At 42.8% G+C, this 24512-nt stretch overlaps 1 protein-coding gene across 3 annotated transcripts in view; it reads right to left on the bottom strand.

Moving 5' to 3' along the window:
* LOC138194957 (suppressor of tumorigenicity 7 protein homolog) overlaps window positions 1-24512 on the bottom strand; it is a 64662-nt gene that overhangs the window by 30299 nt on the left and 9851 nt on the right. For all 3 annotated transcript variants that reach the window (XM_069144007.1, XM_069144009.1, XM_069144008.1), the window contains exons 2-3: window positions 5437-5519; window positions 3997-4156 (exon numbers count right to left, since the gene is read on the bottom strand). In XM_069144007.1, the coding sequence (XP_069000108.1) occupies window positions 3997-4156; window positions 5437-5519 (243 nt within the window). The remainder of the gene's footprint in view (window positions 1-3996; window positions 4157-5436; window positions 5520-24512) is intronic.

The following is a 24512-nucleotide window of genomic DNA, read 5'->3' as shown; positions in this document are numbered from 1 at the left end:
TGAAAAAAGCTGTAGCATGGATACTGAAGTTGAAAAGATTGCTTTTGGAGATCACTCAAAGAATGAAGGTGACAAATTCTGGATTGCTGCCCAGTGATGATAAATCACTGAAGGAACGCTCTATGAACCTAAAAGTGATATTCAGTACAGATCTGACGGTGGAAGATATGAAAAATGCAGAAAGGGCTATACTTGCATTTGAACAATGGCAACAATTTACACAGGACATTACCCTCCTTGAAAGAGGAAAACATTGCTGAAAAGACAGCCCTATATTAAAGATGGAGCCAATCCTTGATCAAGATATCCTGAGAGTGGGGGGAAGGATCAACAGATCAGCTATGCCAGTAAGCGTTAAAAATCCCATAATCTTACCCAAAAGATCCCACATATCAGAAGCCATTCTAAGACACATACACACCCAAATTGGTCATTCTGGAAGAAATCATATGCTCTCAAAACTAGGAAAAAAGTACTGCATGTCCTCTGCAAACTCTTCAGCACGAAAAATCATCAGAAACTGTGTTTTCTGTAGACGAATGCAGTCTAAAGTAGGAGAGCAAAAGGTGGCAGATCTCCCACAGGACCATGTGATGTCAGATTTGCCACCTTTCACTTCAGTTGGCATGAATTATTTTGGACCTTTTGAAATAAGGCGAGGTCGGACCAATGTAAAACGGTGGGGTGTAATCTTCATTTGCCTTACCAGCCATGCAATCCATCTTGAGGTGGCTAGTAGCCTGGACACTAACTCCTGCATTAATGCAACACGCAGATTTCTATGTCGTAGAGGTACTGTAAAAACCATCAGATCTGATCAAGGTACAAATGTTGTTGGTGCACAAAAGGAGCTTGAACGATCATTAAAGGAACTAAATCATGATAAAATCCAAAGGAATCTACTCCAAGAAGGAATAAAGTGGATATTTAACCCGGCATCAGGTGCTCACCATGGAGGTGCATGGGAAAGACTCATTAAGTCACTCAAAAAAATTCTGTGCTCTGTGGTAAGAGAACAAGTTCTGGATAATGAGGCCTTGCAAACAGCCTTATGTGAGGTGGAAGCAATAATGAATGATAGATCCATCACAACAATAACAAATGACTTGAATGATGTGGAACCACTGACACCGAATCATCTGCTTCTACTCAAAACTAACCCTGTCATGCCTTCTGGACTATTCAAGAAGGATGACCTGTACTCTAGAAGAAGATGGAGGCAAGTACAATATCTGGCTGATCTTTTCTGGAGAAGATGGGTCCGAGAATACCTTCCAATCATGCAACAGTGAAATAAGTGGAACAGAGTTAAAAGGAACTTTCTACCCGGAGACCTTGTTGTTATTGCAGATGATTCAGCTCCCAGGAACTCCTGGGTTCTAGGACGGATTCTAAAGACCCTGCCTGGAAGTAAAGGACTAGTCCACCGTGTCCTAGTTAAAACCAAAACAAGTGTTGTACAGAGACCTGTCAACAAACTCTGTCTGCTCCTCGAAACAGAAGAGTAGCTGGACAGATACTTGTAACAGTAACCTGATACATGAACTATAAGATGAACTTCATCTATGGACACTGAATGTTGAAAAGGAATGAAGTACACGATTATGTGGGTTTGAATATTGTCTCTATTTATTAATTTGTGTAATTGCTATTTTTTTAAGCAATTAGGGGCTGGAATGTTAGAGCCATATTTTGTGTTGATAAATTATATTAGAATTTGCTTATTTACTGAGGTAATGTAAATCTTTCTTTTGACTTATGAAATAAGATGAAATGCATATGCTGAATAATTAGTATGTATTAGTTGTGATTGACCAGATGATTGTCAGCTGATTATCAGCTGGTTGCCAGTTGATTATCAGCTGTGATAGGGGAGAAGGGGGACTGTGTTTTTGGTTCTTCTTCACTAAACATGGAGGAAACGTGAGGAAGGGGCATCGGTACAGTCTTTGACCTCACGTTACAACGAGAATGTTTTGTAAACTTTTTTGATTAATGTGAGAATAAATGAAACAATTGAATCGGCGACTGCAGCATTATGATTTGGACCGGTTTAACGTGTGAATCAAGCGAAGCCCCTATTAAGATGGCACAGTTTAAATGAAAAGGACACGGCCATCACAGTACCCAATGCTCCGGGTCGACGAACTCCTGGACCGGCTGGGCACTGCACGTTTCTTCACGACACTGGATTTAACCAAGGGCTACTGGCAGATTCCTTTCTCGCCAGAGTCCAAGGAGAAAACGGCCTTCTCCACTCCGTTTGGATTATACCAATTCACCACACTTCCCTTTGGGCTGTTCGGTGCCCCAGCCACTTTCCAACGCCTCATGGACCGGGTGCTGCGTCCGCATGCTGCATATGCTGCCGCCTACCTCGATGATGTCATCATCCACAGCACCACCTGGGCGGAGCATGTGCAGCGGGTGGGCGCAGTGCTGGAGTCCCTGAGGCAGGCTGGGCTCACCGCCAACCCAGGGAAGTGTGCAGTTGGACGGAGGGAGGTACGGTATCTGGGGTACCACTTGGGCGGTGGGCAGGTGCGCCCTCAGGTGGACAAGACTGCTGCTATCGGAAAAAGAGGAGAAGCGGTTTTTGGGGCTGGCTGGGTATTACAGACGGTTCATCCCGGACTTCGCGGAACTGACCAGCCCCTTGACCGACCTGACCCGGAAAGGTGCCTCAGATCCGGTCCAGTGGACGGAGCAGTGCCAGTGGGCGGTTGAGAAGGTAAAACAGGCTCTCTGTGGGGAACCACTTCTCCACACCCCTAACTTCTCTCTTCCCTTTACCGTGCAGACTGATGCATCGAACAGAGGGCTGGGGGCCGTTCTGTCCCAGCAGGTGCGGGGGGTGGACCGCCCCGTCCTTTACATCAGCCGGAAACTGTCGGAGAGGGAGGCCAGGTACAGTACAGTGGAGAAGGAGTGCCTGGCCATCCGGTGGGCGGTCGACTCCCTGCGGTACTACCTGCTGGGATGCTCATTCACCCTCTGTTCGGACCACGCTCCGCTCCAGTGGCTCCACCGCATCAAGGATACCAACGCCCGGATCACTCGGTGATATCTGGTGTTACAGCCTTTTAACTTCAAGGTGGTCCATAGGCCGGGGCGCAGATGATCGTGGCTGACTTCCTCTCCCGCTCTCTGGGGGAGGGAGTAGGTTAGGCCGGATGGCTCCCCAGTCTAAGTCGGGCGGTGGGGGTATGTGGTGACGGGGTGTGGTTAGCTCAGCTGCAGGGAGTAGAGAGTGGGAGGAGTGGTTCAGGGAACGGTGCCGGGAGAAGGATAATTGGTGCAGCTGATCTGAATCAGGGGATTGGTTTCTCTCCTTTATAAGTGAGCAGGACCTGGTGAGGAGGAAGGAAGGCAGCGACTGGACGGACACTTGGAAGCAGGGCAGGAGAGCGCCGGAAGGGAGAGCAGCAAGTGTGTGTGTGTGTGAAGGAGTAAAAGGAACCGTAAAACAAACTTTGTGGCTCAGTGGGTCGTTTGTATATCCGAGGAACCCCCACGGTAGCCCAGACGTGCTACAACCACAAATTACAAAAAACTCAAAATCCCGCAGGGACTGACTGAAGAGAGAGGTTCTATGTGACTGCAGCAGAACCAGAGAGGTTCCGTGTGACTGCAGCAGAACCAGAGAGGTTCCGTGTCACTGCAGCAGAACCAGAGAGGTTCTGTGTGACTGCAGCAGGGAGATGAAGAGGAACCACTTCAAACCAGCAGATAACATAGAGAACATTTTATAGGTAAACCTTGTTCTAAATATGTTGTTTTGTTCGATAATTATCATAAATGTTTTTTAATCACCTGACTTGTTGGTAGAAGGTGAGAAAAGCATAATTTGTATTTTTTTTACATTGACACTGGTGATGTGATGTAAACTGTCGACTCTGAGGTCATAATTCAAAGTGTCTCTGTTTTCTCTGATGGTTCCAGAGTGGAGCTGTTCAACACTAAATATAATAACATATAAAAAAAATCATAACTTACCAGAAACACTCTGCCGGTTGGTGTCGGCGTCCCCATTGCTGGTGCTGGAGCTGCTGGGAGAGCTGCTGTCCACTCCGCCCAGCAGGGGGCGCAGGTGACTCACAGACACCTGCTCTATGAAGGAGGTCCCATATTTCCTGAAATACCACCACTCAAAGATCTGACAGACAGAGAGACAGACAGACAGACAGACAGACAGACAGACAGACAGAGAGAGACAGAGACAGACAGAGACAGAGAGACAGACAGAGAGAGACAGAGACAGACAGATGAGAGCGAGAGAGAGAGTGAGAGAGAGAGACAGAGACAGATAGAGACAGAGCGAGAGACAATTTAACAATTTAAACATTATAAACATTATATATATTATTTTTATTATATATATTATGAATATATATTATATATTATAAACATTATAAATATTATATATATTATATATATTATAAATATTATATACATATTATATAAGACAGTTACTGGCTAGAAGAGAAAAGACCAACTGAAGCAGAGTTTATCTGATCTGATTTTATCACCTGTATTGTTGTAATCTGAATGTGTTTTATTAACTCAGCCCGCTGTCACTGGTATCACCGGGTCAGTCCGGTGTCAGCGGCTCAAGGAACATGACTGCAAAACCATCAGATTGAGGAGTGGGGTCGTCTGAGGTTATCTGAGGTCATGTGAGCTCTGAGATGGTCTGAGGTCATGTGAGGTCGTCTGAGATGGTCTGAGGTCATGTGAGGTCGTCTGAGATTGTCTGAGGTCATGTGAGGTCATGTGAGGTCGTCTGAGATGGTCTGAGGTCATGTGAGGTCATGTGAGGTCATCTGAGATGGTCTGAGGTCATGTGACATCATGTGAGGTCGTCTGAGATGGTCTGAGGTCATGTGAGGTCGTCTGAGATTGTCTGAGGTCATGTGAGGTCATCTGAGATGGTCTGAGGTCATGTGACGTCATGTGAGGTCATCTGAGATGTCTGAGGTCATCTGAGGTCGTCCACTGATCTGCATGATAACGTGTCGCTGAGGTACTAAAGCCTGGACTTCTCCTGATGCTGTTGACCAGCAGCTCCACTCTCATCAGTGTGTGTGTATGCGAGAGTGTGTGTGTGTGTGTGTGTGTGTGTGTGCGCGAGAGTGTGTGTGTGTGTGTGTGAGAGAGAGATGGTTATTATTATTATTATTGAGTTTATCTATTTATCTGAGCTCTAACAGAATATTACATTACATTTAGCTGACGCTTTTATCCAAAGCAACTTACAATAAATAACACGTCATACAATACATCACTTCCTGCTATAAAGTCTGTATTATACACACAATCATTTTTTACATTACATTTCATTTAGCTGACGCTTTTATCCAAAGCGACTTACAATAAGAAATAACATTTCTAGTATGATAATAGATTTAAAACCAATAATGCTGAGGAGGTTCTCACCAGAATGAGTCCTGATATGAGGGAGGAGGTTCCCGTCAGAGCCACGTAGAACTTGGGCGTCAGGGTGTTGAGAAACATGCTCACTGGAGACGAGACAGAGAGGATGAAGGAAGATGAGATTCACTCCAGATGTCAGAAAACATTCTGTAGAATCAGATGATGGAGATCCATAAAAGAAGAAATCACATCTACAGACAAGAAAAGAAAAACATCAGGAACACTCAACTTTCAGGGACATGAAAGCTTTCCTGCACAAACATGCCGCGTTCGGCATTTCACTGCACTTGCACTGCTGCTCAGATGTGAAACGACAGAACACCGGAGGAGCAGTGCGGGATGGGACCACAAGAGGAGCCTGAACCGGGTCAGAAAACCAGAGAGGAGCCTGGACCGGCAGCATGACACTCTAATACAACATTCACAAGACATCCTTAATATTTTAAAATGCACATGTAACTTCATCAATACAACTTTACTTCCTGTACTTCCCGTTCTTTGCTATAATAAAGTATCAATATATATAAATAATACAATAATAAACTGATTCGTCACAGAAACACAGCAGCCTGAAAAGGTTGAGATCACGTATCAGAAACAACACTTCAATACTGATCTGTTGGAGGAGATGAACACCTCAAAGACCCTCACAGAACTCGGAGACCTCAGAGACCCTCAGAGACCTTGGAGACCTCAGAGACGTCAGGGACCTCGGAGACCTCAGGGACCCTCAGAGACCTCGGAGACCTCAGACACCCTCAGAGACGTCAGAGACCCTCAGAGACCTCAGAGACCTCGGAGACGTCAGAGACCCTCAGAGACCTCAGAAACCCTCGGAGACCTCGGAGACCTTGGAGACCCTCAGAGGCCCTCAACTTCAGAGACCCTCAGAGACCTCGGAGACCACGGAGACCTCAGAGACCTCGGAGACCCTCAGAGACCACAGAGACCTCAGAGACCTCAGAAACTCTCAGAGATCTCAGAGACCTTTGAGACATTGGAGACCTCAGAGACTTCGGAGACCCTCAGAGACCTCAGAGACCTTGGAGACCCTCAGAGACCTTGGAGACCCTCAGAGACCTCAGAGACCCTCAGAGACCTCAGATACCTGAGACCTCACATATAGTGGATCTGGAAAGTATTCACAGCGCTTCACTTTTTCCACATTTTGTTATGTTACAGCTTTATTCCAAAATGGATTCTATTCATTTTTTCCTCAAAATTCTACATACAATACCCCATAATAATAATGTGAAAAAAGGTTTTGGGAAATTTTTTCAAATCTATTAAAAATAACAAAAATTCAAAATCCCATGTACTTAAGTAGTCACAGTCTTTGCCATGACACTCAAAATTGAGCTCAGGTGCATCCTGTTTCCACTGATCATCCTTCAGATGTTTCTACAACTTGATTGGAGTCCACCTGGTAGATTCAGTTGATTGGACATGATTTGGAAAGACATACACCGTCTATATAAGGTCCCACAGTTGACATGTCAGAGCACAAACCAAGACATGAAGTCCAAGGAATCATCTGTAGACCTCAGACAGGATTGTATGGAGGCTCAGATCTGGGGAAGGGTACAGAAACATTTCTGCAGCATTGAAGGTCCCAATGAGCACAGTGGCCTCCATCATCCGTAAATGGAAGAAGTTTGGACCACCAGGACTCTTCCTAGAGTCGGCCGCCCGGCCAAACTGAGCGATCGGGGGAGAAGGGCCTTAATCAGGGAGGTGACCAAGAACCCGATGGTCACTCTGACAGAGCTCCAACGTTGCTCTGTGAAGAGAGGAGAACCTTCCAGAAGGACACCCATCTCTGCAGCACTCCACCAAGCAGGCCTGTATGGTAGAGTGACCAGACGGAAGACACTCCTCAGTAAAAGGCTCATGACAGCCCACCTGGAGTTTACCAAAAGGCACCTGAAGGACTGTCAGACCATGAGAAACTAAATTCTCTGGTCTGATGAAACAAAGATTGAACTCTTTGGCCTGAATGCCAAGCGTCATGTTTGGAGGAAACCAGGCACCGCTCATCACCTGACCAACACCATATCTACGGTGAAGCATGGTGGTGGCAGCATCATGCTGTGGGGATGTTTTTCAGCAGCAGGAACTGGGAGACTAGTCAGGATGGAGGGAAAGATGAATGCGCAATGTACAGAGACATCCTTGATGAAAACCTTCTCCAGAGCGCTCTGGACCTCAGACTGGGGCGAAGGTTCATCTTCCAACAGGACAACGACCCGAAGCACACAGCCAAGATAACAAAGGAGTGTCTTTGGGACAACTCTGTGAATGTCCTTAGTGTCCCAGCCAGAGCCCAGACTTGAACCCGATTGAACATCTCTGGAGAGATCTGAAGATGTCTGAGCACCAACGCTCCCCATCCAACCTGATGGAGCTTCAGAGGTCCTGCAAAGAAGAATCGGAGAAACTGCCCAAGAATAGGAGCCAAGCTTATAGCATCATACTCAAAATGACTTGAGGCTGGAACTGCTGCCAAAGGTGCTTCAACAAAGTATTGAGCAAAGGCTGTGAATACTTATGTACGTGTTATATTTTCCTTCTTTATTTTTAATAGATTTTCAAAAAAAGTAAACAAACTTTTTCTGTTATTATTATTATGTGTGTATAAATTTGAGGAAAATAATTAATTTAATCCATTTTGGAATAAAGCTGTAACATAAAATGTGGAAAAAGTGAAGTGCTGTGAATACTTTCTGGAAGCACTGTACCACGGAGACCTCAGAGACCTCAGAGACATCAGAGACCTCATAGACCCTCAGAGACCTCAGACCTTCTGAGACCTCACAGACCACAGAGACCTCAGAGACCTTCTGAGACCTCAGAGACCTCAGAGACCTTCTGAGACCTCACAGACCATAGAAACCTCAGGGACCTCAAAGACCTTCAGAGACCACAGATACCTTCAGAGACCTCAGAGACATTCAGAGACCACAGAGACCTCGGAGACCCTCGGAGAACCTCAGACCTTGTACACACACACTGAGTGAAACACACTGTGAAACACTGAGTGAAACACTGAGTGAAACACAATGAGTGAAACACTGAGTGAAACATTGAATGAAACACTGAATGAAACACTGAGTGAAACACTGAGTGAAACATTGAATGAAACACTGAATGAAACACAGAGTGAAACACTGAGTGAAACACACTGAATGAAACACTGAGTAAAACACTGAATGAAACACACTGAGTGAAACACACTGAGTGAAACACAATGAGTGAAACACTGAGTGAAACACTGAGTGAAACACTGAGTGAAACACACTGAATGAAACACACGCTGAATGAAACACTGAGTGAAACACACACTGAATGAAACACTGAGTGAAACACACGCTGAATGAAACACTGAGTGAAACACGCACTGAGTGAAACACACTGAGTGAAACACACACTGAGTGCAGCTGGTCGGTATTCACTGCAGTGAAGTGGAGACTCTCCATTAGGAAGAAAAGGCTCATTGAGAACAGCTGCTGTCAACCTGCTCTGAGGACAGGATGCTGCTGTCTGTCTTTAAAGGGACACTTCATAAAGTCAGAGAAGGACATGGGCAAAAAGTCTACATAATCCAAAAGTCACAGATTTAACTTTCAAAAAATGTCAAAAAGACTTTTCTGTCAAATATCATTTTGATTTGGAGAATTTGTGAATCATCTCTGGTTCATCTCTGGATATTCTATGAATCATCATCTCTGGTTCATCTCTGAATCATCATCTCTTAATCATAACCTCTGGATCATCTCTGAATCATCATCTCTGGATCATCTCTAGATCATCTCTGAATAATCTCTGAATAATCTCTGTATAATCTCTGAATCATCATCTCTGAATCATTATCTCTGGATCATCTCTGAGTCATCATCTCTGAATCCTAATCTCAGGATCATCTCTGAATCATCATCTCTAGATCATCTCTGAATCATCATCTCCGGATCATCTCTGAATCATCATCTCTGGATCATCTCTGAATCATCATCTCTCGATCATCTCTGAATCATAACCTCTGGATCATCTCTGAATCATCATCTCTCGATCATCTCTGAATCATAACCTCTGGATCATCTCTGGATCATCTCTGAATCATTATCTCTGGATCATCTCGGAGTCAACATCTCTGAATCATCTCTAGATCATCTCTGAATCATAACCTCTGGATCATCTCTGGATCATCTTTGGATAATCTCTAGATCATCTCTGACTCATCATCTCCGGATCATCTCTAGATCATATCTGGATCATCTCTGAATCATAACCTCTGGATCATATCTGGATCATCTCTGAATCATAACCTCTGGATCATCTCTAGATCATCTCTGGATCATCTCTGAGTAATCATCTCTGAATCATCTCTGGGTCATCTCTATATCATCTCTGAATCATCATCTCTCGATCATCTCTGAATCATAACCTCTGGATCATCTCTGGATCATCTCTGAATCATTATCTCTGGATCATCTCGGAGTCAACATCTCTGAATCATCTCTAGATCATCTCTGAATCATAACCTCTGGATCATCTCTGGATCATCTTTGGATAATCTCTAGATCATCTCTGGATCATCTCTTTGAATCATCTCTGAATCATCATCTCTGAATCATCATCATCTTCAGATCATGTCTGAATCATCTTTAGACCATCTCTGGATCATCTCTGAATCATAACCTCTGGATCATCTCTGGATCATCTCTGAATCATCATCATCTCCAGATCATCTCTGAATCATCTTTGGATCATCTCTGAATCATCATCACTAGATCATCTCTGAATCATGACCTATGGATCATCTTTGGATCATCTCTGAATCATCATCTCTGGATCATTTCTGGATCATCTCTAGATCATCTCTGAATCATCATCATCTCTGGTCTCCTGATCACTCCCAAACACTTCCCAACACTTCCAAACACTGTCTAGCTCTTTCCAACACTTCCAAACACCTCCAAATTCTTTCCAACTCTTCCAAACTCTTCCAAACACCTTCAAGCTCATTCCAACACTTCCAAAAACCTTCTAACTATTCCAAACACATTCAAACTCTTCCCAGCACTTCCAAACTCATTCAAATCTTTCCAAGACTCCCAAACACCTTTTAACTCTGTCCAACACTTCCAAACACCTCCAAACTCTTCCCAACACTCCCAAACTCTTTCCAACACTCCTAAACACCTCAAACCTCGTCCCAACTCTTCCAAACACTTCCAAATTCTTCCCAGCACTTCCAAACTCTTCCAAACACCTTCTAACTCTTTCCAACATTTCCAAACACTCCCAAACACTTCCCAACACTTCCAAACACATTCTAGCTCTTGCCAACACTTCCAAACACCTTCTATCTCTTTCCAGCACCTTCTAACACTTCCAAACATGTCCAAACTCTTCCCAACATTCCCAAACTCTTCCAACAATTTACAAATTCGTCCCAACACTTCCAAAGTCTTCCACACACTTTCACTCTCCAAAACTGTTCCACATACTTCCAAACACATCCAAACTCTTCCAAACACCTTTGTCTTTCCAACACTTCCAAACACCTCAAAACTCGTCCCAACTCTTCCAAACACTTCCAAATTCTTTCAAACACCTTCAAGCTCTATTCCAACACTTCCAAACACCTTCTAAGACTTCCCAGAACTCCCAAACTCTTCCCAACACTTCCAAACACCTTCTATCTCTTTCCAACTCTTCCAAACACCTTCTAACACTTCCCAACACTTCCAATCTCTTCCAAACACCGTCTAACTCTTCCAAACACTTCCAAACTCTTCCCAACTCTTCCAAACACGGCTAAACACCTAAACTCTTCTGAAGACTTCCAAACACCTCCAAACTCTTTCCAACACTTCCAAACACTCCAAACTCTTCCAAACACTTCCAAACTCTTCTCAACTCTTCCAAACATCGCTAAACACTTCCAAACTCTTCTGAACACTTCCAAACACCTCCGAACTCTTTCCAATTCTTCCAAACAATTCCAAATTCTTTCCAACGCTTCCAAACACTTCCAAACACCTCCAAACTCTTTCCAACACTTCCAAAAGCCTTCTAACTATTCCAAACACATCCAAACTCTTCCCAGCACTTCCAAACTCATTCAAAATCTTTCCAAGACTCCCAAACTCTTCCAAACACTTCCAAACACCCTTTAACTCTGTCCAACACTTCCAAACTCTTCCCAACTCTTCCAAACTCTTCCCAACTCTTCCAGCAATTTCCAAACTCTTCCCAACACTTCCCAACACCTCAAAACTCGTCCCAACTCTTCCAAACACTTCCAAATTCTTTCCAACACTTCCAAACTCTTCCAAACGCCTTCTAGCTCTTTCCAACACTTCCAAAAACCTTCTAACTATTCCAAACACATCCAAACTCTTCCCAGCACTTCCAAACTCATTCAAAATCTTTCCAAGACTCCCAAACACCTTTTAACTCTGTCCAACACTTCCAAACTCTTCCAAACTCTTCCAACAATTTCCAAATTCTTCCAAACACCTCCAAACTCTTCCAAACACTTCTAAACTCGTCCAAACTCTTCCCAACTCTTCCAAACACTTCTAAACCCATCCAAGCTCTTCCAAACACTTTTAAATACATTCGAACCCTTCCAAACACTTTTAAATACATTCGAACCCTTCCAAACACTTCCAACCTCTTCCAAACACATTCTAACTCTTCCAAACTCTTCCCTTATGTGCAGGAATGCAGAGGAAATCCAAGAAGTAAAACGTCTACCAGAGGGATAAAGACATACATCCTGTCGTACGATGTGAAACGAAACATTCGAGGTCATGAAATTGTTCCGCAATACAAAGAGAGAATCATAATCATGTTCCAGAGCAGTTCAAGAAGTATTTCCTAAATTATAAGATGCTTTCAAGAACAACCCCATTATTAAATCCAAGACAGTGTTTTCTACATGAAGACTTGAGTTAGATACTAGAAAGAGAGAGACAAAAACTGGCTGCCATGACGACAGCTGCTTTAAGTGTTTGTATTTACTTCTAAAATGGAGAGAAAATCTTTATACATTAACAGAAAATAGATAAATACAAGGCTTATGAAGCCCTACTCAACAAGACACTATGACAACACAGATATCATCTACAGCTGGCATAGAACACACACACACACACACACACACACACACACACACACACACACACACACAAACAGTCAGCAGGCCTTCGCCCACGTGCTGAGTAAACCGACCACTTCATGAATATCAATAGAAAATGTACAGGACCACCTGCTGTACACAATATAAAGAGCATTTACAAAGGAAACATGAACACAGTTACACACTCTTTCTGACCACACACACACACACACACAGGCTGTCAGCTGCAGACCTCATGAAGCACTTCTTACCCTCCATCCCACTGAAACATACTAACAAGGCCGTTCATACTTCTGAATAAAACTAAAAGTGGTGATAATCTGACTCACATCCATCACCACCACCATCACCATCACCATTATCATCATCACCATCACCATCATCATTATCATCATCATCACCATCATCACCATCACCATTATCATCATCATCACCATCATCACCATCATCATTATCATCATCACCATCACTATCATCACCATCACTGTCATCATCATCACCATCACCATTATCATCACCATCACCGCCATCACTACCATCACCATCATCATCATCATCACCACCATCACTATCATCACCATCACTATCATCATCATCACCATCACCATTATCATCGTCATCATCACCATAATCACCATTATCATCATCATCACCATCACCATTATCATCATCATCATCATCACCATCACCATTATCATCATCATCATCACATCACCATTATCATCATCATCACCATTATCATCATCATCACCATTATCACCATCATCATCATCATCACCATCATCACCATTATCATCATCATCATCATCACCATTGTCATCATCATCACCATCACTATCATCATCATCATCATCATCATCATCACCATCACCATTATCATCATCATCACCATCACCATCACCAGCTCCCTGAGTCAAAGGTTAAACACCGACAGGCCTGGATCAGATCCACACTGTACCCAGCAGCTCCAGGTGTTCATCATACTGAAGCTCATTCAGCAGGAGACCCAGAAAATCTCCCTTTTCATCAGGAGCCAAGAATTAATCATAACTACAGCTGAGGGCCAATTGGACCGACTCGACACCGGGACACAGAACCTGTCTGATCTATGAGGTCCTTTTGATCCAGTTCTGTCAGACTTGTTTTCACCAACAGTTCATCAGTTTGATGAATTGAACAGATTGGAGCTTCTGATTAGCCAGTTTTTCAAGTCTCTACAGATTAAAACTTCATTCATCTCAAACAAAGACAGACAGGCTGTTTACTCAGGAACACGAGAGTAATTTATAATAACATATATAGATTTAATTCTACACTGAATCATACACACATTTTGTTTTGTAATCATTTTAAAACATTTGGTGAAGTCGGGTCTCTTTTGGTCCTTTTTGGTCGCTCTGAGCACCTGTACCGTAACACCACGGATAGTCACGCACTTACAATCCTAGCGGCGGGTAGCTGGACCGGTTTGGTTTGAACAAATGACACAGAGCTAAAATGTTAAAAACACATGAGTCCATGGATATCTTTGTTCATCAGATATCTTTGTTCATCAAATATCTTTGTTCATCAGATATCTATGTTCATCAGATATCTTTGTTCATCAGATATCTTTGTTCCAACCAGAAATCCTCTCTGTTGCTAGGTGGTTGCTAAGGGTCGACTGATTGTTTTCCAGTTCTTGGTCATACCCCATGTGTTGCCATGGAAATGGTATTTGGAGAGTAAATTGCCCCACAATATGAACACATTATGATTACATACTTTATTTAGATGGTAACTTATTGTATAAACACAATGTTTACTCGCTGACCGCATCACTGTCATGTCAATCATAACGTTAAAGAACACCCTCTCATGTGATGTTGCTTCAGTAAACAACAACAGTTCTACAGGTAGGTTTCCTCTTGTAAAGGTTCCTATTGGATGTGAGCCAGGGTACCCAGGCTGTGTGATGAGACCTTCCTGAGTATTTGGGGTCAAAGGTTATGATCCCAGAGAATACATGAGTATATTGTTTGTACATGAAATAAAGTCCCTGCTCATGATCCTTCATCTTCAATAAGCCTCCTCTTTGGCTCACACAACTTCAGCCACTACATGAGCTCCAGAGACAGAAATAGCAGGAGTCAGCAGTTACCACAGAAACCCCATCACTATGCCGTTCTTACGGCAACAGAGACAGCTGGTTGCTGTAAGAGTGCGTTCATCAAATGGCCATCTTCAGCGAGCACCTCATTGAGCTTCAGGAACAAACAAACACAGCACACACAGGTCAAAGGGCGTTGTTACTGTTCTGGAAGAGGATGTGATGCTGACAGGCAGGATGATGTACCGCTTAAAACACAATCATCGCTGATCAAACAACACTTAGACAATCTCAGAGTGATGTGACGACAATATGACCCACAGAAATCCTCCCACAGTCACAACAGAACTCCTTTTATCAGAATACATCCTCCAGAACTCCTTTTATCAGACTACATCTCTGGACCAGAACTTCTACATCTGAGACTCTTCCCTATTCCTGACAGAAACACATGTTACAACTATTTGAACCTCCTCCACTGTGTGACATCATCAGTGTGTCTGTGATATCAACCAATAGGAGCTCAAAGGGAAGTGAACGTTATAACAAAAAAGACAACCTGACAGTCCTGGAGGAGGAACCCACTGGAGCTCTTTTATACACGTACAGCATCATTCACACTGATGTTTGTTTACAGTTGTTGCTCCCTGGCTCCTCCTCCTTCCTGATGACATCACTCATGTCCTAAAAGACGGACAGCTGTGATTGATTGATGAATGAAGTGACAGAACTTCAGGCTCTCCAGTCGTCTGATCTGACAGAGTGACATCTTATCAAACATGTGACATCTGCAGCTGGAGTAAGAGGACTCACAATACATCCTTACTGAGAGTCATATACAGTATATAGTACAGTATATATACAGTATATAGTACAATATATATATACAGTATACAGTCTATGTATATATATATACATACATATACATAGACTGTATACAGAAAACAGCATGAATGAAGTCCATGTTCACATCAACAGCAGCGTGTCATTGTCCTGTCCAATCAAAGCGCAGCTCTGCACCACCTGACATCTCACTACACTGACAGTGATACTAACAAAGAGACGCTCTGCTGTGGTTGGTCCCTTCAGTTCATATCAGTTGAACATTTCTGTTCCTCCATTTAAAGACACTCAATACGCCCTGATTCATCAAAAGAGAATCTAATAAATAAGTCTTCTTTCTGTCACTCCTGTTGTACTGATGATGAAAAATGAACCAAATCCTCTTTCACGGAGATATAAAATGTTGTAGAATCTAAAAACTATATGTACTGACCTCCATTTTGATCAGCTGTAGTTTTATTATACTGAACTGTCAATTAATCATTCAAATAATTGGACAGTACCCGGAGGTCCCAGAAGAGATGGTTGTTCTGGTCCCACTGGGTCAGTCAGTTGCTGTTGAACACCAACTTCAACACCAACCTGTGACTAATGGTAAAAAGGACACTGGAAGGAAAAGATTAGCATTACAACTACTGATAGTCTAAATGACAAAATTTTGGAAATTAAATCCCTTGCTCTAAATTATATCCCTCCAATCTTACCCACAAGCATTATGAGGAATTCTGTTGCTGTTTATGACAAAAACTAAAATGTTGAAATATTTTGACGAGCATTTTTTATAATTTTGTATATTTTGTGTTACGGCCCGGTTCTTGGCCGCAGCAAAGACGGATCACACTAGAGGTTTAACAAAAAGAAATGCATTTTATAATCAAACTTAACAAAAGACGCATATGAGCCGATGACTGAACAGGCTGCAATCCAGAATGCAACAACAAAAAATAAGTTAAGCAAGGTACACAAAGACTAAAACGACCACCTGGCGTGACTTCATTTGGCACAGAGTTGCTGAAGGACCAGATCATTTCATCAGGAGAAGCTGATGAGTTCACTGACTGCAGTTTTGTTCCTTGTGATCAGGAGCAGGTGAGGCGGAGCTGCGACTCAGCAGAGGACGGCTCGGACACGTTACACAAATAATCAGACGAAGAAACACGGCAAACATGAGGAATCTGAGAGAGATGATGTCTGGCTGCTGTTGTGACAACGACAGAAAGTTTGAGAGGAGTTGAAGAATCTCCTCATCCACTCAAATGTTACAAACATGTTAAAACATGCTTAATATTTTGAAAAATGAGAAATGTTTGAAAAAGTTGAATGTCAGCATAAAAGTCCTGAAAGAGTTGAACAATTAAAAAATGAGAATGGTTGAAATCAGTGAGTATGGACAAGTAGTGAGCAACCAAAGAAAAAACGTGCAAGAAGTCAGAAACAAGATGTCAATAGTGAAAATGCTGAATCAGCATTCACATAATAAAGGCCGGTTATTTTTTAAATTTCACTTGGATACAGAGAACGCTGCCTCAGACGTAGGCACCAAAATAGTTCAAATAACTACTGTAAAATATTACAAAGGCTTAAATCATCTTACAAGTGAACATTTAGTGACAATCTATACAATTTGTAATGTCACGATAACACATGACCTTGTTGATTAGTTCGGAGCAAATAGGATCAAATCCAGCAATCTCTATATGTCACTAAGAAAAATTCCCCTTTTTTTTTTTTTTTTTTTTTTTAAACAAGGCTTCTTTTATCACTTTGTTGTCACTCCAGAAGAAGAACACTATGTTTAGTATCAGAGTCTCTTTAAATATGGCTGTTGCTCAGCTGTTCATCCTTCCACGATGGACAACGGTCACAAAGATTAAACCTCTTCAGCAGAAAGCTAAAAGATCATTAGAACAGGTAACAGGTGCAGCACTCTGTCACCGCTAACATGAAGGAAACACATGCTGCCTGGCCGGCTGCTGCTGCTGCTTCATTTGGATTAGAAATCTAGTTACTAAAGGAAACATTGAATAGGACGTCCTCACCGTCCACTACGTCTTTTTAGCCCGTCTGTCCCAAAGCGAGCTGAGACAGGAAACCGGAAACATAATGTGGAGACCTGCAACGAGCCAACGAGGAGACGTTCAGGTTGAAAGAAGAACAAAGTCCAACGTTGTTGAGAAGTGGAGACGTGATGAGCGAGACGAGAAGCAGGTTGAAGGTTCACTTCTGTTTCTGTGCTCACTGGAAACATCTTCATTTCAGATTTAAGAAGCCCTTTTCAGCATTACTACATTTGATCTGATTATATAAAGATGTTTTGTCATTCAAAAAGGTCACTTATTGAAAAAAGATTGTCTTCAACCATGTGAGTGACCTGCAGAGGGATCCTGAAGATATAATATGAACTGAACCTCCCGTTTCATGTTGGTGGTCGAAGGTGAGTAACACTGATATCAAAAGTAAAAGAATTGTCCCGTGCTTGTTTCTTCTGCTTCAGCCGGCTCAGTACAGGTCTGTACCGGCAGCACAACTCTGGATCCTCATGTCCTGAATAACTTTCTCTCTCCTCATCATCTAAAACTTAAACTTTTGAGTAGAGATGAAATAAGAAGTCTGATTGTGTTGTGCATAAAATGCAACTGGATGAAGGTCAAAAGATGGTTGGGATGAAAAAGCTCGTTTTTAACATTATTTGAGGTCCTACTGTTTCCATTTATATGGATGGTTTGGTGATACATCAAATCAAGGAGGAGGGAGAAGTCAGGAGACATTTTCAGAGTCTTTGCTTACAGCTGTTTCTAGGAAGCCGTACGTACTATACAAATTCAATCTGTGTCAAAGTATTCAAAGTACCAGTAGAAGGGATTTTAAAATGTTGTGGTGAGCATTACTTATTTCTTTAAGTGTAGAGCCATGCAGCTGAAAAATAGATTTCAAAGGAAATATATATTAGTTTTAAATGTCTTTAATGTTCTACAGCGTAGAAAAAAGGCAAAAGTTCAGGAACCCTTGAATGACTTGGTGTGTTTATACATTACAGTTTACTGACAAAGACCACGACATGCATTATGAAGCTTCTAGAAAAACAAGTAAGCGAATCTTTAGCTAACTTGGGTTTTGTTTTGTGGGTAAATAAGCTCTTTCCAAGGTCGAGAATACAAACTATATCTGCACTCCCTAGATCTAAGTACAGGCATCTGATTGTTTGATTTTGGGGGGAAAATTTGAGTGAAACAAGCCATTAATTCTCATTCAAGAAAACCTTTGGACGTGTTCATAAATGTCAGCATATGCAGCATACGACTACACCACAATGTACTTTATCTGACTTTTACAATAACCACACATTCATTTCTAAACTTTGCAGACATGCAGAATACATCCGAGACAAGCTGTTAACTGACCAACACATTCACAGATAGCAGATTTACCAGTTAACCGACCTGCAAGTATCTGAACTGGCAGGAAAACAGAGCAGCTGGAGAAAACCAAGCAGACAACGTGAGAACATACAACATCCACACAGACAAGCTTTCTGCTGTGAGGTGACCGTGCTCAGCACAGAGTCTGGATGTTCTTTATCATGAAATATTTTATGAAGAAACTTTCTCAGCCTGAACATATTGATCCAGCTGATGGGCGTTCCTCTCTCACAGGGATCTGCACCAAAGGCTTGAAGATTATTACATTTCATTACCTTTCAAAAATAGTAGTAAGCTGTTAGTAATCGAAATGCTTTTGCCCAATGGAACATGTATTGTCACCACGATTATGCTAATATGTGGATAATAACTGCATTACTACACACTGTGATACGGCTTTACCTGGAGGAATATTAGTTTATCATCTAGGCTTTGCATCGGGGGATGCCTGGTCTCACAGCAGCTCAGTTTCACAGTAGTTTATTGGGGTAAAACAATAAAGCCGCTGTTTCCCCCTTATAGCTGAGTGCTGGGAGGATAACTGCTCTCCTGGTGCTGAAGATGCTCCAACCCAACAGTGACATGGTGGGACAACAGTTACAGGATGTGTCTGTGGCATAAAATGGTAGAAATGTGTTTGTTTGTTAGCAGGTGTGTATCGACCTGTCAGGTTAAAGGTCTGGTAAGACCCGGGCAACTTTAAATCCTTCCAGTGGAACTGCTACAATAGAGGATTTGATGCAGAGGGAAAGTAAATCCACAGATTTAACTGACTGACTTCCACTTTTTTGTCGAACTCTGACCACCTGCCTTCTACAGATTTCTGACTCATTCACTCCTCTCTACATAAAGTACACACCGTGGTTTACTAAATAGTGATCAGTAGATTTTGTACACTTCATCATCATCACTTTGCATCAAAACCAGCGGCTGTTAAGATGAACAACGGGCATTTCAATGTTTGGAAAATGTGGTGATTGCAATGTTAGCTTAAAATTGTGGACACCATAAACACTACTTTATTTATTACTCTGTGAAATTTCTGAATACATTGAACACAATTACGCATCGAGAATTCTGACACTCAAATGAAATTGCAGACGGCCATGCTGTAAAAAGTAAACAGGGAGCTACATAGTCTGGGGAAAATACATAGATTATTAGCTGTGTTGTATTAATAACGTTTATCAATCTTTTTCTGTCCAATAAAAACGGGTCTAAGAAAAGGGCAATGAATCGCACACTGGAAAGTACAGATGTGTTTTTTTGTTTTTTTTAAACTGTGTAAACCTGTCGTCCTAATAGTGATCACACTAAGCTAAAACATTTGGTAAGTGACCACCAGCAAGTTTGTTGGTTCAGATTGCCAGGGACGTGAGCCACCAGTGGAGCCCCTGTGGGGACGTGAGCCACCGGCGGAGGCCCTGTAGGGACATCGGGGGTGGGAGGAAGGAGGTGGAGGGTTATGGAGATCAGCTCATGGGTCTGGGAGAGTACGAGACGGTCTGCAGCAGCTCAGCGTTTGAACAGTGAGACTCCTGTTGGGAAGACCTCACCGTGTAATGGATTATTTAGTATTTATTGTATCTTATTTTTAAATCAAGTTAAAATTATAGATTGTGTTTCATTTTTCTTCAAACAGCTTGTTTAAATTTGCCCATACTATGCCTCTCATTATGCATGAATGGATAGTGCAATAATTGCTAAAGTCATTTAATAGTAATGGTGCAAGAATTTGCGTTTAGTGACCAGAGGGTAGCAAATCACTGAGTCTGAGACCAAAGTGGAAAAAGTAACAGCTGCTTCAGATGTACTGGTAGCAACTGGCTGATTATAAAGCAGTTATACATGAATATTCAAATCCCACAAAACACCAGAAAGGACTGAATGAAACAGAGCAGGTCGCTGCTTTCAAGAAGTTCACCAGGAAATGAAGGAGTTGTTTTGGTCCTCTGCATCATGTTGGCTGAGGTTGAGTGATGTGACTGACATCCCGAGCTGATCTCCAAGATTTGGTATCAGTGTCATCAAAGCATTTATTTAAATGATTGGTGTCGGCTACACTAAACTATAGTCTGCTCCTTTGTTTTACGTCAACTGTCATAAACAGAGAGCACAATTTGTGGCAGCATGCAGAAGTGTCCTCTGCATCGTGACATGTTCAGCTAACGTGTGCAATGAAGGAAAGTGATGTCTTAATGTCTCTCATGCTTGTGGTGACTTAATGTGGATTACTTACAGTTTACGGTTGCAAAATGTCATAATACAAAACGACATACAGTATATCCATTACTGTCCATTTAAAGTATAAGTACAACTGTGACCAAGTGAAGATTTTAAACCTAATAACTGTTGAAATGTTTTCTGTTTCAGGTGTAAATCTCTGTGGGAAGGGTTTCAAGGTAAGATAAGAAAACTAGAGACAGAAGATTTGTGGGGAGTCCAGTGAAGCTCAACTGGAAAAAGCTGGAAAATTGAATATCAGTGTGGTTGCTGGCTCAATATGTTCCAGTTGTGCTTTGACTGCTGTCATTAACTTGGTGACTTACAAAGATCTGTGTGCTCTGTGGTTGAAGGCTGACTGTCTGACACGATACCCTCAATGTTTGCTAAACAGTGATTGCATGGATATTGTTTGATTCTGGGCCATTGCAGTATATATGCAGAGACTTGGTTCTTTGCAGACGAAACAGTCATTTGATCATGGAGGCCTATTATCTTACAAATTGATATGTTCACATACAGTCAATCTGCTGTTTTGTAGGCCTATTTGTTTCAGAGACTTGGTGTTGTTTAAAAACCAACACGACAGACGTACGAACAGGGCGCTGACGGCTACAGATGCGAGTTCAGTTTGACTGCGTGAATCCCTTACCTCTCTAAAACTCCACCTCTTTACTGTCATTGGTTAATTTAAAAATGTCTAACACACGTGACCAGGGGAGGGGCGATGTGGGGGTTACGTCATCAGGGGTCACGTGACCAGGGGAAGGGGGAGGTGGGTGGGGGCCATGTCACCATGTGGTAAGTGGGGGTCATGGTCAGATAAGACCAAATGGTCCTTCTTCCTTTCCCAGTAATTAAACTACTTTATCACAGATCGTATACAATGCTTCAAAGAACACCTGCTGTGATCAATGGGACTACCTGATTGGACAAAGTCAGAAAATGAGGCGGGACAAAGGACACATCCTGTGATCAACGGAGCTACCTGATTGGTCGAAATCAGAAAAAGGGGAAGGGCTTAGGGCAGGGGTGGGCAAACTATGGCCCGCGGGCCACATCAGGCCTATTGGTCTTTTTAATCCGGCCCGCCGAAGATTGGTACAGAATTGCCCAAATCAAATCATATCATAATTATGACTGCATTCATTTGATCTTGTCCTGTAATACCTGGCGGTCCACCAGGTGGCGCACTAGGCGCAGTGATACATTGATTTGATTTTGCGGAGGCCGGGCTGCTCTCTGTTGTCACTCTGCTGCTGCTCTGAACACATCTGCAACAATGAACGGGCCAAAGAAAAGAAAAGTCGACAGCGAGCGCCGAGTGTTTAATAAGGAATGGACGACTAAATACTTTTTCACTGAAGTCCGGTCGAAGGCTGTGTGTCTTATTTACCAAGAAACCGTTACGGTTTTAAAGGAATACAACATCAGCCGTCACTTTTCCACCAAGCATGCTAATTGCGCTAACAACCAGTCAACGCGGGAACGGACGGCGACCGCTCGGAGGTCGGCAGATCGTTTGCAGCAAAACACCTTCATCTGACAAACTGCCATCCAAGAATCAAGCACGAAGGCAAGCTATTTGCTGGCATTCAAATTAGCAAAGACCAGCAAGCCTTTCTCCGAAGGAGAGTTTCTCAAAGAGTGCTGGTAGAGACAACAGGTGTCTTGTGTCCTGAGAGAAGAACAAATTAGAAAACATGAGCTCATCACGCAGGACGGTGATGAAGAGTTAGCTAGCAAGCTAAACAAAAAAGCGGAGTCATTTACATGATATTTCTTGGCACTGGACGAAAGTAACGACATGAAGGACACCGCTCAGCTTTTAAATTTTATCAGAGGGATTAATGACAAGTTTGAGATAACGGAGGAGTTTTTGGCCGTGGAATCCCTGAAGGGACACCGTGGGGAGAGGACTCGTATGACGGCGTGTCGGGGGTCATCGAGAGGCTCCAGCTACCTCGGAGTAGCTCGCCAACGTTACCACAGACGGATCGCCAAATCTAACTGGAAAAAACATTGGGTTGCTCAAAAGAATCCAGGAGAGGGTGAAAGAGGACAACCCTGAGCAGGAGGACATTTTCTTACACTGTAAATCCGTCCTGCAGCTCGACCACGTAGTGAAGCCAGTTGTAGAAGTGGTGAACTTTGTTGGAGCAAGGAGACTTCACCATCAGGTTATTAAGTTTCTTGAAGAAACTGACGCTGATCACCAGGACTTGCTTCATCACTCCAACGTCCGCTGGTTAAGTTTGGGGAAAGTATGTCAACAAGTGTTGGAGCTCAAACAGGAGATTATCTCATTTTTGGAGCTACTTCAGAAAGCTGACGATTTTCCTGAGCTGAGTGACACAGATTGTCTTTGTGATTTGTCTTTTGTTGAGGACGTACTGACACACATGAATGAGCTGAACGTGAAGCTACGAGGGAAAGACCAGTTTGTCCATGAAATGTACTCAAACGTCAGAACCTTCAAAACCAAGCTGGCTTTATTCTCAAAGCAAATGTCAAACAAGTCATTTGCTCATTTCCCCACGCTGGCTACGCTGAAAGACGTCCTCGACATGAAGACATACAGGAAATCACTGGACGACCTGCACGGAGAGTTCTGCCATCGGTTCTCTGATTTTGGAAAAATTGACAAGTCACTTCAGCTGGTGTCGTGTCCCTTCAGCTGGTGTCGTGTCCCTTCAGCTGGTGTCGTGTCCCTCCAGCTGGTGTCCTGTCCCTCCAGCTGGTGTCGTGTCCCTCCAGCTGGTGTCGTGTCCCTTCACACAAGACCCTGAAACGGCGCCACAGGAGTTGCAGTTGGAACTGATTGATCTCCAATGTGACACCGTCTTCAAGGAGAAGTTCAACTCTCTTAAACTGGATGAGTTTTATGCTTCATTAAAGCAGCCAAATTTCCAAACATCCAGAAGGTGGCACAGAAGATGCTGGTGTTGTTTGTCTCTACTGTGTGTGAACAGACTTTTAGTGTGATGAACACCAACAAAGCACCTCACAGATCCCAGTTGAGTGATGAAACCTCAGATCTGTTCTGAGAACACAACAAAACTAACAGCAGACTTCGATGCACTGACAAAGGAGGTGATCAACAACACTGTTCCCACTAAAAGTGAATGGAAGTATTAACACTGTGATGCCTTTTTTATGTTTATGTTTGATATGTCTGCATCTGGTGCTGGCCCGGCCCGTCTGTTAAATTTTAAAAGTCAATGTGGCCCATTAGCCAAAAAGTTTGCCCACACCTGGTTTAGAGTCATAAATCAATCAATCAAGTCATCAATCATCAATCTGACAGGAGGTAGGGCATACCTCTCTCACTGTCATGAACAGTTGATGATTCATAATA

The sequence above is a fragment of the Embiotoca jacksoni genome, unplaced genomic scaffold (genome assembly GCF_022577435.1).
Source record: "Embiotoca jacksoni isolate LCO1_2020_lvr unplaced genomic scaffold, fEmbJac1.0.p SCAF_119, whole genome shotgun sequence".
Taxonomy (NCBI): domain Eukaryota; kingdom Metazoa; phylum Chordata; class Actinopteri; family Embiotocidae; genus Embiotoca; species Embiotoca jacksoni.
Note: the sequence above shows the minus strand (reverse complement) of the source record. Positions and strands in the feature narration are given on the sequence as shown.